General features: G+C 38.2%; 1 protein-coding gene across 2 annotated transcripts in view; it reads right to left on the bottom strand.

Annotated features, from left to right (window-relative positions):
• CCDC91 (coiled-coil domain containing 91) overlaps positions 1-15,540 on the bottom strand; it is a 114,634-nt gene that overhangs the window by 69,359 nt on the left and 29,735 nt on the right. For both annotated transcript variants that reach the window (XM_071422342.1, XM_071422343.1), the window contains exons 5-6: positions 14,208-14,375; positions 12,080-12,184 (exon numbers count right to left, since the gene is read on the bottom strand). In XM_071422342.1, the coding sequence (XP_071278443.1) occupies positions 12,080-12,184; positions 14,208-14,375 (273 nt within the window). The remainder of the gene's footprint in view (positions 1-12,079; positions 12,185-14,207; positions 14,376-15,540) is intronic.

Here is a 15,540-nt window from a genome sequence, read left to right as displayed (position 1 = left end):
GCCAACTCCCTCATCACTCCTGAGCTCTGTGGGCTGAAGCTGCTCATTTTTACAAACGACACCTCTTCTCTCCCATTCCTTTTTGCTGAGCTGGTGAAGCTCAGGTTCTGCTTGCTTCCCAGACACCGTGTATTGGTGTGTGTACATTTGGCATGGGTCCCCAGAATCCAGTCAATTGTTGTGCTGGTTGAAGCATGAGAGCCTGGTTTGGGTTATTTCTTTCACCACCTCCCACCTCTGAGGTGACTAAACCCCCACTTACAAACAGATGCCAAATTCACACGTGGGAGGAGAAAGAAAGCCTTGCTTTGCTCTTTTACAAGCAACACATAAGATGGACAAATCAAGATGACAGTACTTATTTCTCAAGAATGTGTTAAAGAACTTGGGCTTGATTAGCAAAGATGATGACAACATCCTGACATCATCAAATTGCCTGACATAATGAAGTTCCAATTCTACAGTATTTGTAACAAACAAACAAACAACGCCCCGATATCTCCCACAAAACCCCCTTATACTTTGGAGCCTAGATATAAACCTGGGCATCTAAAGAGCAACCAACGCCAGGTGAAAACTACAACACACATTTATTACTGTCTCTATTTTATTTACTGTGAAACGCTCATGGTACTGAACTAACCACAAAACTAGTTACTTCAGAGAAGAAAAGTTATGTTTGAGGATGTGGGGCAGGTAGTAAATCTAATCAGTCTCTTAAAAAAAAGATAAATTTAACCTAACCTCTTCCTCAAAGCAAAGCAGTCTCACTAAAATCACTAAACCAAAGTCAAAATCAATTTTTTTTCTTACGTTAAGCCAGAGAACATCAGATGGAACATTCAGAAAGAGTCAGCAGTGATTGATGCCGCATTAAGTTTCCAAGAGGTAACTAAAAGCTAATGTTGGGTTTTAATTGGTCTTTGGTTTTTTTGGTTTTTTTTTTTTTTAAATTAAACTGTGATTTAAAAAACACAGACCTATTAAATTTTAAAAATGAGAGATAACATTAAGCTATGTCAACTAATTTATTTTTAAAATGTATTACTATTGACCACAAAAAGCAAATGGATTCATATAGAAAAATATTCCGAATTCTAAAGGTACAGTGAAATTAACAAAAATAGACATATACCTGTGCTTTTCAAAATATAGTCTAAGAGTAATATAACTCAAGATTCTTGATATTTTTATACACTCCATTTACTTCTTCATCTTGATGACATTAACACTTAAACAAAATTTAAAGAAATATTCTTTGATAAGTGCATAAATATGAAGCAGGGACTAACTTTCCCATTACTGTATCTGACAGTCATTCACTCTCCAGATCTTTTCCTTGTTGCCTTTTCCCTGTTTCTAGAACACCCCTCACTTTCTTCCACCCCTCACTCTGTCTTTCCCTCCAGCGATGTTAAAACCACGATTCTCATATTTGAATTTTTTATTTTGAATTACAGTAATTCCACAGCTCCCTCTTTAATCTATTCAATATGCTGCAGTTAAGAACAAAAAGGCAATCTCCCCCTTTCCCCCCTTAAAAAAACCCCAAAACCAAAAAAGCCCACCAAACATCCCACAGCAGCCAAAACTTTCCCTCCCCAGTAAGAACTCTCTTGTTGCTGAAAGAATGAGGGGGAGAAGCAGAGGGATTCTAATTTGGACACAAATATTGTTTCCTCTAGCTCCACAAACCCAGACCATAAAAATGCTGCCCCTTTCGAAGTCCCTCAGTTCCTTTCTCCAAGCCAACTGGCAAGGAGGCAAAAACAAGCTCACTCTTCCTTTGTTGTACATGAGAAATTAAAATGTAAATACATTTTAAAAAGCTGTAGCATTAGGACTGAATTTGATAGAAATCTTGAGCTGTGTTTTAGGTTGGTTTGAAACTTCTTGGTATTTTACACTACGTCAGACCTCCCACAAATTGGCTTACCCAGATGAGAAAAATCATGATTAAGACACGTTCTTGTTCTGAGCAGCTCCCCTCTTCAGAGGGGCACAAACATTGCTTACAGTAAGGCTCTTGGCTAAAAGTGTTTGCAAAAAAGGAAAGCAAATCCTGCTGTAATATAGCCTTCTCAACTGGATATATGCAGATTTATTAAGCATATATAAAGGTATTTAAAGGACTGGAGGCCACATTTAAAAATGTAAAGTAGTGCAGCAGTGGTTAAAAATACAAAATATCATAAAAATGAATAAAAATTGTATTATTCCTTAAAAATTACTACTGTGTTTCTGTTGTGCAATGGAAGATTCATCAGCCATGTCAGTAACTGGTACAGGAGAAGGTAATTTAATTGGTGGTGACAGAATGGGACTGTGCTGAAAGTTGATAAAATATTGTCACAAGAGTTGCAACACGCTTCAAAGAGCTGCTATTTTTATTTAACAAATAATCATTTCTCAAAAAAATGTGAAAGTAAAGACAGACAAATTTGATGTAAACAGGATGGCAAGTGCCACCAGACCCCCATTCATGAGAGAACTCTCTAATGAAAATATTATGCGAAATATGAGATATTTTAAACTATTCCTGCAGTCTTTGTTAGCTACAATATCCCCTTTCTTCTGGCATGGGAGATGTCCACTGCATTTCTGGCTGAATTCCATAAAGCCCTGAATAATTTTCCTCAGCTGACAACTGTCACCACATTTATAGAAAATAACAGCATAGGGTTTCTAAGACAAATCTATCTTAAACCACCACTGAACGTGTTGGAGTGACACAGAGTTGAAATGTGTCTTCATAAGCAGTGAGTCCAAGTCCCAGGGACTCAGGGAACTCCCCAACAGCCCAGCTGAATGCAGCTGTTCTCCCACTGGGAGTTCTGTGCAGGTAATGGAACTCCCAGGGGGCAGATGTAATCACACTCCATAAGAAACCCCAGAATTGTTCCCTCTACTGACCCTTCTCTGGCTTTTTTTTTCTTTGTTTTATTTACTCTTTTAAACAAAGTACTTCACAAAAGTATTTCACAAAGTATTTTCAAAAAAGCAGGCATCACACACTGTCTGGAATTAGGTTTTAGCTATAAAAGATGGAAATGGATCTCCTCTTCTGCTTATCACTAACAAGAAGGCTCTTCAAGCATAAAAAGTACCTTTCCAGTTATAAAGTTTGAATATAAGGGAGCTTCAGAACATTTTGCATTCTTTGCTGCTTATGAGCTCAATAGGTGCTTTCCTTGAAGTCCCTGAAGTTATCAAGACTTATTGCAAATTCTCTGCCTAGAGAGTGGAGTCCAAGCCAATGGAAATTTGCTTTTCAATGACACACTCACTTCTTACTTATCTCAAAAGCCAGACAAACTTAGCCCTTTGAAAACCTAGCACAGAAACTTTACGTTCTCCCTACATAAGCAGGAAGTACATTAAGCAGAGACTTACTGGCCGAAATTACTCTTAAAATATATTTTAAAAATATAACAACTGAAGAAATTCAGAATTTCTCTCAGTCCTTCATCGCAATGCTTTGGATTTTTTTTTAAGCATTATTCAGACCTTCATTTTCATAACTGCATTTTGTCATTATGGTACTCATTTCTGGAAATTAATGCTGATCATCCTAACCAATTATGTGCCTGAGAATGGTTTAATTTGTAATGCATATCCAAAACCAAAACACTGCACTGTGTTTAAAAATACCTTCAGATAATGTAGGTTTATTTTTAAGGAATTGCATAGAACTGGGAAAATCTGTTTTATCTCAATATCCTCCAGGTTTAAGAACAGATGTTCTGGTTTTCATTAATATCAGCTTTCTTTCAGTGATAAAAGTTTTGCCAAGAATAGTAAAAAAGTTCTCAGTAGTTTAAGTACATGATTATTTTAAATGTCACATGCCCTTCTGGATCTTTTAAGTCTTTAGTGAGGAAAAAAACCTTATACAAGCCTCAGCAGCAAAATGCTATTTATTTATTTAAGAGCAGCAACAATAAAGTAGCCAATACTTTATCTCTGGAACTGCTTTCTCAATATCAGGAGTTATACAGAAGTGACCTGATACACACCTTTAGTAGTAGTTTAAAACAGTAGTTATTTGTTGACACTTTGCCTACATATTAACATTTTGGCAGTTCACTCGAATTAAAAAATGTATAGCCATAATTAATAAGGAAGTTTCCAAGGGAACTTAGAAGGGATGAATAAATTCAACTTTGATATGTAAATCACATGAGTTTCTTGGCTATAACGTCCAGTGTGTGAATTAGTTAGATTAGAACACATTTATACAAATAAATTTGCTTAATGCATGGCAAATTATACATTTCAGCTGAGTTTAGAAACACAAGTAAACTGTGTTTCAACACCAAGTGTATATTATAGATGAATAAAATTTAACACAGACTGAAAAAATAAATTTAAAGGTGTAGCAGGGTAATTTAGCAATAGAAGTTTCAATAATGTATTAAGCTACATTCTGCAGTCATTCAGAGTTTATTAACGAATTATAAACCAAATAGGATGATTTAACAGATAAAGGACATTAAGGGGACAATCCTTCAAATTTCTCCCCAAAACATCATCCTGACATTTGCTGTGCATCTTATGCCTCCACGTGTATAAAGAGGAAGTACAAATTCTTTTAAAATATTGACTAATATTGGCCAATATTGGCTAGGATTTACTATTTAGTGAGTTGTGCTCAGGTACTCACAATAATTAACCTGTCTCAGATGCCTCACACTGAACACAAACAGGACTGGAGTGGACCCATAGACATGGAGATGCTTTGGCACAATTCCCCACATTTTTTAAGGAGGTGCATGCCAAGTAACAGGTAACTGTCCTGCAAGCATTGCCACATTTCCCTCTAGCTGCTAAATCAGCTTTTCTGGTTCATAGTTCGTTAATAAACTATGAGAGGCTGCAGATTGCTGAAAATTTTATAGCTCATTGACCTGATACACCTTTAAACCTTTTCAGTCTTTATTACATTTTATTCATGTAACAAATAACTGGCCTTAAGTATTGTCTTAGCAATATAGCTACCCAAGTTCCTTTCTACACAGGTTTGTTTTTAGATAAATTTTGTACATTTTCATTATTCCCTCAAAAATCCAACAAGATACTACTCCTATCTACAAAAGAAAAATCTTGATGTGAAAATCTTGATGAGACAAGACTGGTGGTAAAGGATTCCAATCAACCAGTGCTAAATATATCTGGGCATTTCACAACCTTCTTAAGTAGAATTTCCATATCAAGTAGGAGAGAAAGTAAAAGATGAATCCCTCTGAATGCACTCGCTGTGAGTGTGCAAATGAAGATGGGCAGCAGCTGTCACTGACTTCAACGCACTGAACATAAATCAGTAAAGGCACTCAAATCCAGGATGCATTGGCAAAAAGCAGATCAGGACACAGACAAAGCAGTCAGGACACAAAATTGGTTTAAAAAAAAACTGTTTTGCTACCACCTACTTGCACACTAAGAAAGTGAACATTATTTAAGGACAATTTTTTGAATACTTTTAAAATCAGGGAGGCAAAGGAGGCACATAAGTGTAAAAAAAATGCTTGTCATGCCCTAGGACTGAATATCAGATTATAAGGCAAGTTGGGCATCTCAAAGCTGTTGAATAACAGCACAACAGCATAAGAGAGGTATATTTTTAAAACAAAATTAGAATGCTTAGTCTTACATCCACTTTTCTTATTAATAACCCTAGAACAAGACAACAAAGTAATTAATAAAAGAATTGAAGTTTAAAAGGAAAACATAAGGCAAAAGAGCAGAATCTTCTGTAATACAAATAAAAAGTTATTTTTCCTCACGAATGGAAAAATAATTTAGAGGAAATAAGACATCAAAACTGGGAGGGGAGAGGGGGGCACTGAAGGCAGGGGGGAAACAGGCCAAAATGTAAACAGCTCTGAAATTATTAATAAATAAAGACTTTGAATAAAAATGAGTGTCTGAAAGAAGAGTACAGAGAGTAACATTAAAAAAAATTAAAGGTGAATAAATAAACGTGAGGTATCTGGCACTCACTTGAAAAAGAGGTGGGCAAGGGATTGTTGCCATATCCATAAATACCTTTAGCAGTTCAGCAAAAAGATGCACTGCTATCTGTTAAAGTGTCTTTTCTGAAATTCCCCCTTTTTTTCCATATTCCATAATTTTAAACCCTGCTGTGACCCATGAAATTTCCTGGAATTTCATTTATAAATTTGTTTGCAGGTACAGTACATAAACTTTTTTTTCACACCTATTTTTTTTTTTTTGTTATTAACATTCTGTCTCCTCTATGTCTGCACCTAAAACCAACCTAAATATTTTCTTAGAAGATAGTGTTTAACAGGATGTAAGTCATATATTAGTTTTGTAAGAAAACATACATTTTCTAGTACTCCTGCCATAAAAACCACCTACCTCCAAGACCTGTTTCCAGCCTCCAGCAGGACACCTTTTCCAGGATCATAAATGCACTCTCCTGGAAGGAAAGGCCAGGAAGGCGATGACAGGGTGTGCGAGGAAGGAGCTGGAATGTGTGGAGCTCTGTCTTGGGCTAGGGGATCAGTGAGGGATTTGGGGGTCAGGATTAGCAGGCAGGGCCAGCAAAGTGGGAATTGCTGTGCCAGACAGTCTCCAGAAGGATGAGGGCAGGTGAGATCTTCTCCAGACAACAGGAGGGAGCCTCATGTGATTCCTCACAAGGAACATGTCCAACCCTGTAGCATCCCATGAACTCTCCTGCCTTGGCCAATTCCCAAGCCCCCAGCCCTGGAGACAGCAGTAACAACTGACCATAGGGTTAGCCCTCCTCCTGGGGGGAAAAACAGACTCCCTCATGGACTTCTGTGTCACAACTTCCCCTAGTTTCTCCTCTCCCTGTCCCCTGACTGGCTTAGCATCCCTGGTGGCTGCCCCCCTTCCCCTGGAGGCCAGTCCCCTCTGCCCAACCCTTAGCTCTGCCTCCCACCCTGTCCTAAGTTAACTATACAATGCTTTTATCACCAGTTGTCTGTTGTTTTGCACCTTGAAGGCTTGTGGGTGGCAGGGGGGCAGGGAGATAAATCAGCAGCTACCTCACTCACTCAGGCTGCAGCCAACACCCCAGCCACTCAGGCTGTAGCTAAATCAGACAGTGAGCCTAAGCCACTGGCAGTTCTCTCCCAAATTTGCCCTAAACCAAAGCAAATACATACCCCTTCCCCTCCTTAAGCTGCCTGCTCCACGTGGCTCCTCCTCTTTCTCCTTGGGTTCCCCTTCAGCTGCATGAGACCCTGCTGGAATAAAACCTTGCACAAGAGCCTTTCTTGCCTCCGTTGCTGAGCCAGTTGTGGTGAGTGTTGAGTGGAGGTTTGACTGCATTGCCCAAATCTTAACTCAACTTGCATTTCACCAGGAGAGGTTTGCTGGGGACAAGAAACAGGCAGCAGCACCTGCCATTCTGACACCTGCATTTTTATAACCTCAGAATCTGCCAGTGGGACACCACAGAGATCCAGGAGACTCCTGGGGCATGCAGATAACAAGCCCTGGAACACAAGGCAGCTGAGGAACAATCCACGAGGCACTCTGCTAAACCAAAGCCTTCAAAACATGGGAGGACTCTGTAAGGATGTGAAGATCTGCCCTGACAGCAGTGACCATGAGATGGTGAGTTCAGGAGAAGGACAAAACCAAGGATCACAACACTGGACTGGAGGGAAGAAGGCTTTGGCCTCTTTGGGATCTGCCTGGGACATGGGACACCACCCTAAAGAGAGAGCTCCAAAGGAGCTGGTTCCTGCTCAGGGATTATCTCCTCCAAACCCTAGAAGGGTCCATAGGGACAAGCAGGAAGTCAAGCACAGGCAGCAGGAGGCCTGCATGGATGAACATCATGAAACTCTGACATAAAAGGGAAGTGGAAGCACTAACTTCAAAAACAAGGAGATAGACACCACCAAATATGCATCCTGGTTCATGTGAATTTGTGTGATATGTGGGTCTAAGATATAAAAACCCCCAAAATAACAAGAGATATTAATCAAAATAAAAATAAAGTCATCCTTCAGAATTAAGAGGGAACAACCTGGCCCAAAATCTCAGGTTTACCATTTTCTATCTTTATATAACTGTGTTGAAAGACTTTTCCTCATAATTTGAAGCAGTATAATTTAAATGTAACATTTGTACAGGTACTCAAATGAAAAATCTCCGAAAACATCAACAGCCATGGAAATACATAAATGAAACAACACCTAACACCTGTAATGATTGAAATTAGGTTATTGCTACTTTTAATCCCAGCTAGGTGTTACTGCATGACCTAATGAACTTCCTTTGGATCATTCTGTACTGTTCTGTCAATGTTTTTCTTTAGGATAATCTTCCTCTCCTGCCCTTCTGAAAAACCACTCAAACAAGGAGCCTATCTGACCTGCTTTCTTACACACAAAAATGTTACAGAAAGTGAAGTCACACTAGCAACCAACTCATTTCCAATCATGATTCTTTGCAATAACAGTAATACTGCTACATAAAACAAGCATAATTAAGTCCCTTTTAAAATAAAAATTTCTAAGATGCTCCCTAAAGAAAGATGGAACAGAAACAATAGTTTCCAAAAGAAAAAAAAAAACTGTAGGTGTTTTCATAACAACTACAGGTTTGATAAGTTGGAAGAACCGAAGTCTGTTGTCAAAAGATAAAAAAGAAGTTTATTTCAAAAAGAAAGGTCACACCACAGCAACTATATTGTTCTTTAGAAAAACAGCCTGCTTAACTTCCAGAAAGGGATGATGATGGGAAAAAATGTGTAAAACCGCAACGAGAATTTTCCAGTAGCAACGCAGCACTTCAAATGTGAGTGTGTGGTAAATCAAACAAATAGCAGTGAAAAGTATGATCCAGCTCTCAGTGAATCATCAAAACCAGTTGTCTGTAGACAGACCAAACATCAGGGGCCTTATCAGCTAAGCAATCTGTCCCAAGAATTAAGTTCCTGTTCAGAGCAGTGGAAACCAGGCACTACTTTCCCTTCTCAAATTAAGTGTTCCCTCAGTGATTTGTGAACAAGAGAACATCACCTACTGAACAGAAATGTTAATTTTGCTACTGATGGTTTTCACTGTATTACAAATTGGAGTTTGGTAGTTTTAAAATGCAGCCTTTGCTTATCTCTATAACTTATTGTAATGTGGCTACAGCAAAATTTTAGATTTCTAGGATTAAGTGACCACTAAATCTGCATTATCTTCAAAACCTTGTATGACTTACTGGCCCCAAATGGCTTAAAAATATGTAGCAACTCACACCTAAGGAAGACCTGAAGTTAAAAGTTGAGATGATTATATAAACTCTGATCAAAAAAGGGAAAAATATAAAACTGATATAAAACTGACATACCAACCAAGAAAATTAAAAATCAGACATATATTTGCACCTGTTTCTCTGCTGTGTAAAATAAGCAAGGAATTATAAGGCAAAGTTTGCAACTTTATGGTTGCAACACTGCACACAAGTCAAAACCCCTAAAACTACACTTCCCACAGCAATTTTAACTCAGTTCAAATTTGCAAGTAAAGAAGTTAGAAATACACTATGCTATTCTGCCTCTTAAATACTACAAACACTGAAGCAGGAATGTGGGAATCATAACTCTAATTTTATTAGCTTATATGAATTCAAGATCTCAGAGAGACTATTGCATTAAATATCCAAACATGTCTATAATACTAGTTAATAGTAATTTGTTTATTCTGTTTATGAACCCACTGCTGCCCCTTTACTGTCTCTGGTTGTTGCAGTTACATATGGAAATAATGTTAAGAATGTGAAAATACTACATGGTCTGTTCAATCTTGATTTTTTTTTTTTCAAAGCTATTTTTATTTAGATGAAACACAGAACTTTTTACTTTTTGGTTTTACACAATGATAAATGTGTATGATAACTCTATCGTCATCCATTGGTTTAATGTTAACACTACAGCAAAGATTTGGAAGTCTGCTTCCCATGCTTAGGAATAGTGATTATCACTAGCCTTCAATTCTTCAATTTTTCAGAACTATTAAATTCAGTTTAGGGCTTTTTTGCACACCTATGATGAAGAAACTTTGTGGCTAGTCCAGAACAAAACTTGCTTCATTAGAATGATAACCCAGCTTCGGGAAAATATTTTTATGTTCCCGCCTTGCCTTTCAAAGTTATTTTTTCTATATCAAGAAACTTAAAACATATTTAATTGATGCAATTTTTTTTTGTGAGAACAAAACTGTGGTAACATAATTGTCACCCTTGACTGAGGCAGAAACCAATAGGAAAAGACGTAAAAAAAATTAGATTAGCGACTTAGTTGACAAAGATCACTGAAATCTTCACTCAGAACTAAGCACAGTAACTTCTTCAAAAAAAAGGGTCTTCTCTAAAGAGAGAAGGTTTTAACAGATTAACTGACTGGCTTTGTCATATCTAGAACAGCTTTTGAGAATTCCCTACCACAAGTGCCAGAAGCCAGTTAATTAGGAAATATAAAGGTGCATAAAACAGTACATTTTCATGTAAAAGGCAGTAAGAAAAGTCTCCCGAGGCATTGGTTTTATACTTTTTACTCAAACATTAACACAGCAATTTCATTTAAAAGGATTCAAGTCAATGCACACCTACCGCTTTGGACGCTGGCATCGGTTCCCTTGGAAATCTCATCCAGAGAGTTCCCAAGGCTGTGCCAGAGGCACCACTGCAGTCTGCTTTAAAGCTCTTCAGGTCAACAGCACTGATAGCCAGCACTGATAACCAGCACTGATAACCAGCACTAACAACCAATGGAAAAGGCAGAGCCAGGGACAGGCATCTGTCCTCTGGAGCTGCCAGCCCTGCTCCGTGTGTGACCAGCGGTGGTGACCCTGGTGCTGCAGGAGCCAGAGGAGAAAGACAAAAGAAACTGGAAGCTGTAGTAACAGAAAGCATCCACAATTCAAGTCTCATGAAAGTAACTTTAACAGGCAGCTCTTAGAAACATGACTCACTTTCCTCCTCTGGTATTGATTCTGGCTGTAGCCAGAAGACATCAAGAGGAAGCACATGAGCATTTCTACCAAGTTAAAGGTTATGACCCTTTTATTGCCATTTTTGAAACCTGCAGCACCTGACTCAAAGAGTTATGATATAGGCTGATAGCTGAAAACCTCAGTAGCATTTCCACTATTCAAATTCACAGTGATCTTCAAGCACAGGTAAGTATTAACAACATGAAATCCACCCATTCTATTGTTTAGGATAACCAATAACTTTAACCACTGTGGGACTCTAAAAATCACGAGGGTTTTAAGTTAAACTTCCTTTTATATCATGGTTAAACAACATTTCTTTCATTGAGTAAAGTGTTACACACAAAAAGGAAAAAAAACCCCAGTATTAGATTATTATATTACTGTAAATTCCAGAATGTACTGCTATCAGGAATTCAAAACAAATTACTACAGCAACCCTTTAAATAAAAATGAGAAACAATGCAATAGCTATTGAAGACCATCCACAGGAGCAAAAGAATTAAGTGAAGCTGAGTTACAGACAAAAGTTTCTGAAATGCTGAAACACAGTTTGCTTTGCTCTAACAGTGGAAGATGACTGAAAACTTCAATGGAAATTTTGTCTGGAATGAAAAACTTTATACATGTATTTAATGGAAGATGTTAACTTTTACAATGGAAACAATTCTAATTCCTCTGTCTATCATCTAATTACACGTAACAGATTTTTACTGTGCAGCATGAATTACTCCATATTGAAGTTAGGTAAAACAGCACAAACAGTTGGCCACAGCACTCTAAACATGCCAAGTCATGCTGTTAAACACAACCACTGAGCAAAGTGGTTTCCTTTTCATCTGTTCTATGAAATAGGTCCTAACAAGGAAGAGTGTTCTGAGTTACAAAAATGTAGTTAGGCAAGTGGGATATTAAACTTACATTCCTGCTAATGTAAAAAGTCAGGCTCTGATCTAAAAACCTTAAAAATTCTTTAAATTCAAAAAGCTTTGGAGCAGGCCCACAGATGCCAAAAAGAGTATTTGTTGGACATTAATATACTCTATAAAAAATCCTCCTGAAAAACAAAGATACTACAAAAAAGAAATTACCTGGAGTGTCTTGTAATGATCTTGATGTGGAAGCACTTTTTCTTTTTTCTCCTTCAAGAAATTCATTTCTAGCACACTATGTTTTTCCAGCAAATATTCCAATTCCTATAAAGTTTGCAAAATAAAACACTTGAAATTACAAACATTTGCAAATTGTGAAAATACAGATTCATTAAACCATTCAAACTAATTTAACTTCTGATAACTGTGATATTTGCTCTATTAATTGTCCCAGAGATAAAGTGTTTTGCAAGAAAGATCTGACTGCAGTCTTTAAATTGGCACAGTATTTTCAAGTGTGATGTATTTAAAACCCAAGGCATGTCTCATGTATAAGGAATGACCTATGTGAAGTGGCCAAGGTGCCCTTAATAACATCCTCTAACTTCTTCTGAACCCTGAAGGGTTCAGGCAGCTGGACCTGTAGTTACAGGTCCCTTCCAACTGGAACTATTCTACTCTGTTCCAATTATTTTCTTTTTTTTAGTATCTCGCTCTGCCTTTCTGCTCTTGAAAAGCAGCATATTAAATGTACTGTCAGCAAATGTTTTCACTGAAAAGGCAGGAATCCTATGACATCTATGCATGTATAAAATGATCTCTATCTACACCCCCAAAATGAATAAAATCTTAAAATATTCTGGGATCTTGCAGAGAGCCACCCTGGAAGCCTGCCCAATATGAACCTATAGAGAGAAAGGAGAATAACACCACTGACAATAAACTTCAAAATTATTTGCTGTACAAAGAGCTAAAGATTTTTATTTTTCCTTAATGCAGCCATTGCTGTTGTATGTTGCTGGCACCCTTTCAGTTGCTCAAGAGCAATTCTTTCTCCAAGCCATGCAGGAAGCCAGTATAGAAACAAATGACCTGCCAGGTCACTGCACAGCTATTCAAACAAAGGCACGACTGGGAAGGTCATGAGGAGGACAGAAGGAGCAGGTCTTCTTAGTTCAACCCTGTTTTTGGACAAAATAGTCAAAACAGTTTGAGTGACTTCACTGGTGAGACAGAAACACCGATCTAAAGCCTCTCTCTCAACCTGTCTCCTCTTCCAGCCTGGATTCCTGCTTCCCTTCAACCTTTCCTTCACCCACTTAGCAAAACCAGCCCATTGCAGACTTCCTCATCCTTGGCTCCAGTTATTCACCCTCATTTTCATCTCCAAAAAGCTGTTTTCTCCTGCCCCAGCACAGCTTGAGGCCTCCCAAGAAAAAGTATTAAGAATAACAGAAGTCTAACTCACTCTCCCATGCCTCAGTGACCTTTTGCTAATTCAGATGTGTAACTGCAGGCACAGCCCTGCTTGGTGCTCTTATTGTATTCAGGTCAGAAGGAATATGAAGAATTTAGCTACTAGAACTCCCACCCCAAAAAAATTCAAAACAAAGCTCATGCTGAGAAAAGTTGTATCTTCTTTTTTTTGTCCCTTTTTTTTAATCAGTTAGGCTAAAAAAGTTGTGCGTTTGTTGTTTTTTGGGTTTTTTTCTGACAGTTTATGAAAATTCAGCCTAAAATAGACACCAGACCTAAAAAAAAAAAGTATTTCAGCTAAATTGAGTGGTGTGCCCAGTTCTGGCCAGTCTCTAGAGAGCATCCAGAAAAGGATAATGGTGATGGGGAAGGATTTGGAGCACAAATCTGATGAGAAGAGGCTGAGGAAAAACAAAGACTCAAGGTGACCTTATCTCTTGTAGCCAGGTGGGGGTCAGGCTCTGCTCCCAGGACAAAGGGACAGGACAAGAGGAAATGGCCTCAAGCTGTGCCAGGGGAGGTTCAGGCTGGACATCAAGAGGAATTTCTCCATGGAAAAGGGAGTCAGGCCCTGGCAGGGAGTGCCCAGGGAGGTGGTGGAGTCCCCATCCCTGGAAGTGTCCAGGGAATGTCAGGATGTGGCACTCAGTGCTCTGTGCTGGTGACAAGGTGGGGACCTGGCACAGGTTGAACTTGGTAGTCTTGGAAGTCATGGAAGTCTTTGATTCTAAATTTGGCCAGTTTCTCTGGAACTTGGCTAATTTCTATGAAAAAAATGAATTTCAAATTAATTTTAAACTTCTGCCAGCTCCCCCTATACTTAATTCCTATATAAATGCCAAATGTTTTCCTTCAAAATGACTATTCATACCTTTTTGATTTTTAGTTTTTCTTCTTCAGCACTGCAAAGCTTGATTTCAAGGTTTGCAACAGCTTGTTGAAGGCAGCTCTTGGGTTCATTTGTTCTCTTTGTCTCAAGATCAGCTAAAGTCTTGTCTTCAGTTACATTTGAAGAGGCAACTGGAACATCTGCTTGAGCCTAGTTCAGAGGAGAAAAGTGGAACTGAATCATCTCTCTCAATGCCTCAGGGAAGCAAACTCTCCTTGGATTAGTCATTCCATGTATTCACCGAGTGCACACTGCAATCAGTGGTCACAGAGAGGGAATACAAAGGGTTTGTGCTAAAATAAATATCTCATCCTTAGGCTAGACTAACAGAATGGAAGTAATCCAGACATCTCTAAACATTTAGTGACTGTTGTTTCAGTAAACTGTGGAAGTACAGAAAACAGGTGAAACGCTGATGGTAAGCCCACATTTTCAGAAATAAAGTTGTTTAAGATGTTTAAAACATTTTGTGTTCTATAACAAAACAGATAGATAAACAAAATTCGGTATAGATAAACAAAATAGGTATAGATAAACAAAATTCGAAGTTTTATTTCTCCCCTGAAAAAACAATGGAGGATGGGGCAAAAACTTGTTCTTTTGCCACAAAAGAACTCCAAGGAAAGAACAATTAATGTACATTAATTCAGCTGCCACTTTTTCAACAACCTGAAAGCCAAGCATGTGGCTTTGAGATTTGGGTGGTGAAAGGAACATCTCAGTGTCTTTATTGAAGAGAGGTTTGACTGATCATCCACCTCATCCACCCCCTAGCACCTTTTATTCCAAACATGCATTTAGAAAATGCATGGTGTTTCCCATAAATATCTCTCAAATTATTCAAATAAAGTAACAAACAAAGCTGAGATCTTGACTGTACATGGATATATAAGATACAGTAGACAAAATAGACAGAGAGAAAACTGCAGTTGGTGCTCTGAACTCTCCTGTAAGAAGCAAAGAGAAGCCATATGTGCCAATTCCATTTCTGAGTACTACTCAAGATCAGAGTCTGGCACCACCAAAAACTGTGAGTATGGAACCTGTAGCAGGGAAGGATTTTTTTACCTGAAACCTCAAGAGGCTCTGGAGATAGAATTATAAAATTCAGTTCTACTAACACTACCCTCTAATAGGTATAAGAATATTTTATTTTAGTTTTCTGCCCACATTTTCCTTTCGTTTACTCCTTAGTGCAAAGTCAGCTCCATTTCAAAATAATGCTAAAGGACCTGCTCTCAACTCCCTTCAGTAGGACTCACTAATAAAGTTTTTTAATCTGGACTATTTCCTGCATTACAGAGAATTTTTATAG

Source organism: Agelaius tricolor, unplaced genomic scaffold (genome assembly GCF_023055355.1).
Source record: "Agelaius tricolor isolate 1412-34295 unplaced genomic scaffold, bAgeTri1.0.p SCAF_3, whole genome shotgun sequence".
Classification (NCBI taxonomy): Eukaryota; Metazoa; Chordata; class Aves; order Passeriformes; family Icteridae; genus Agelaius; species Agelaius tricolor.
Note: the sequence above shows the minus strand (reverse complement) of the source record. Positions and strands in the feature narration are given on the sequence as shown.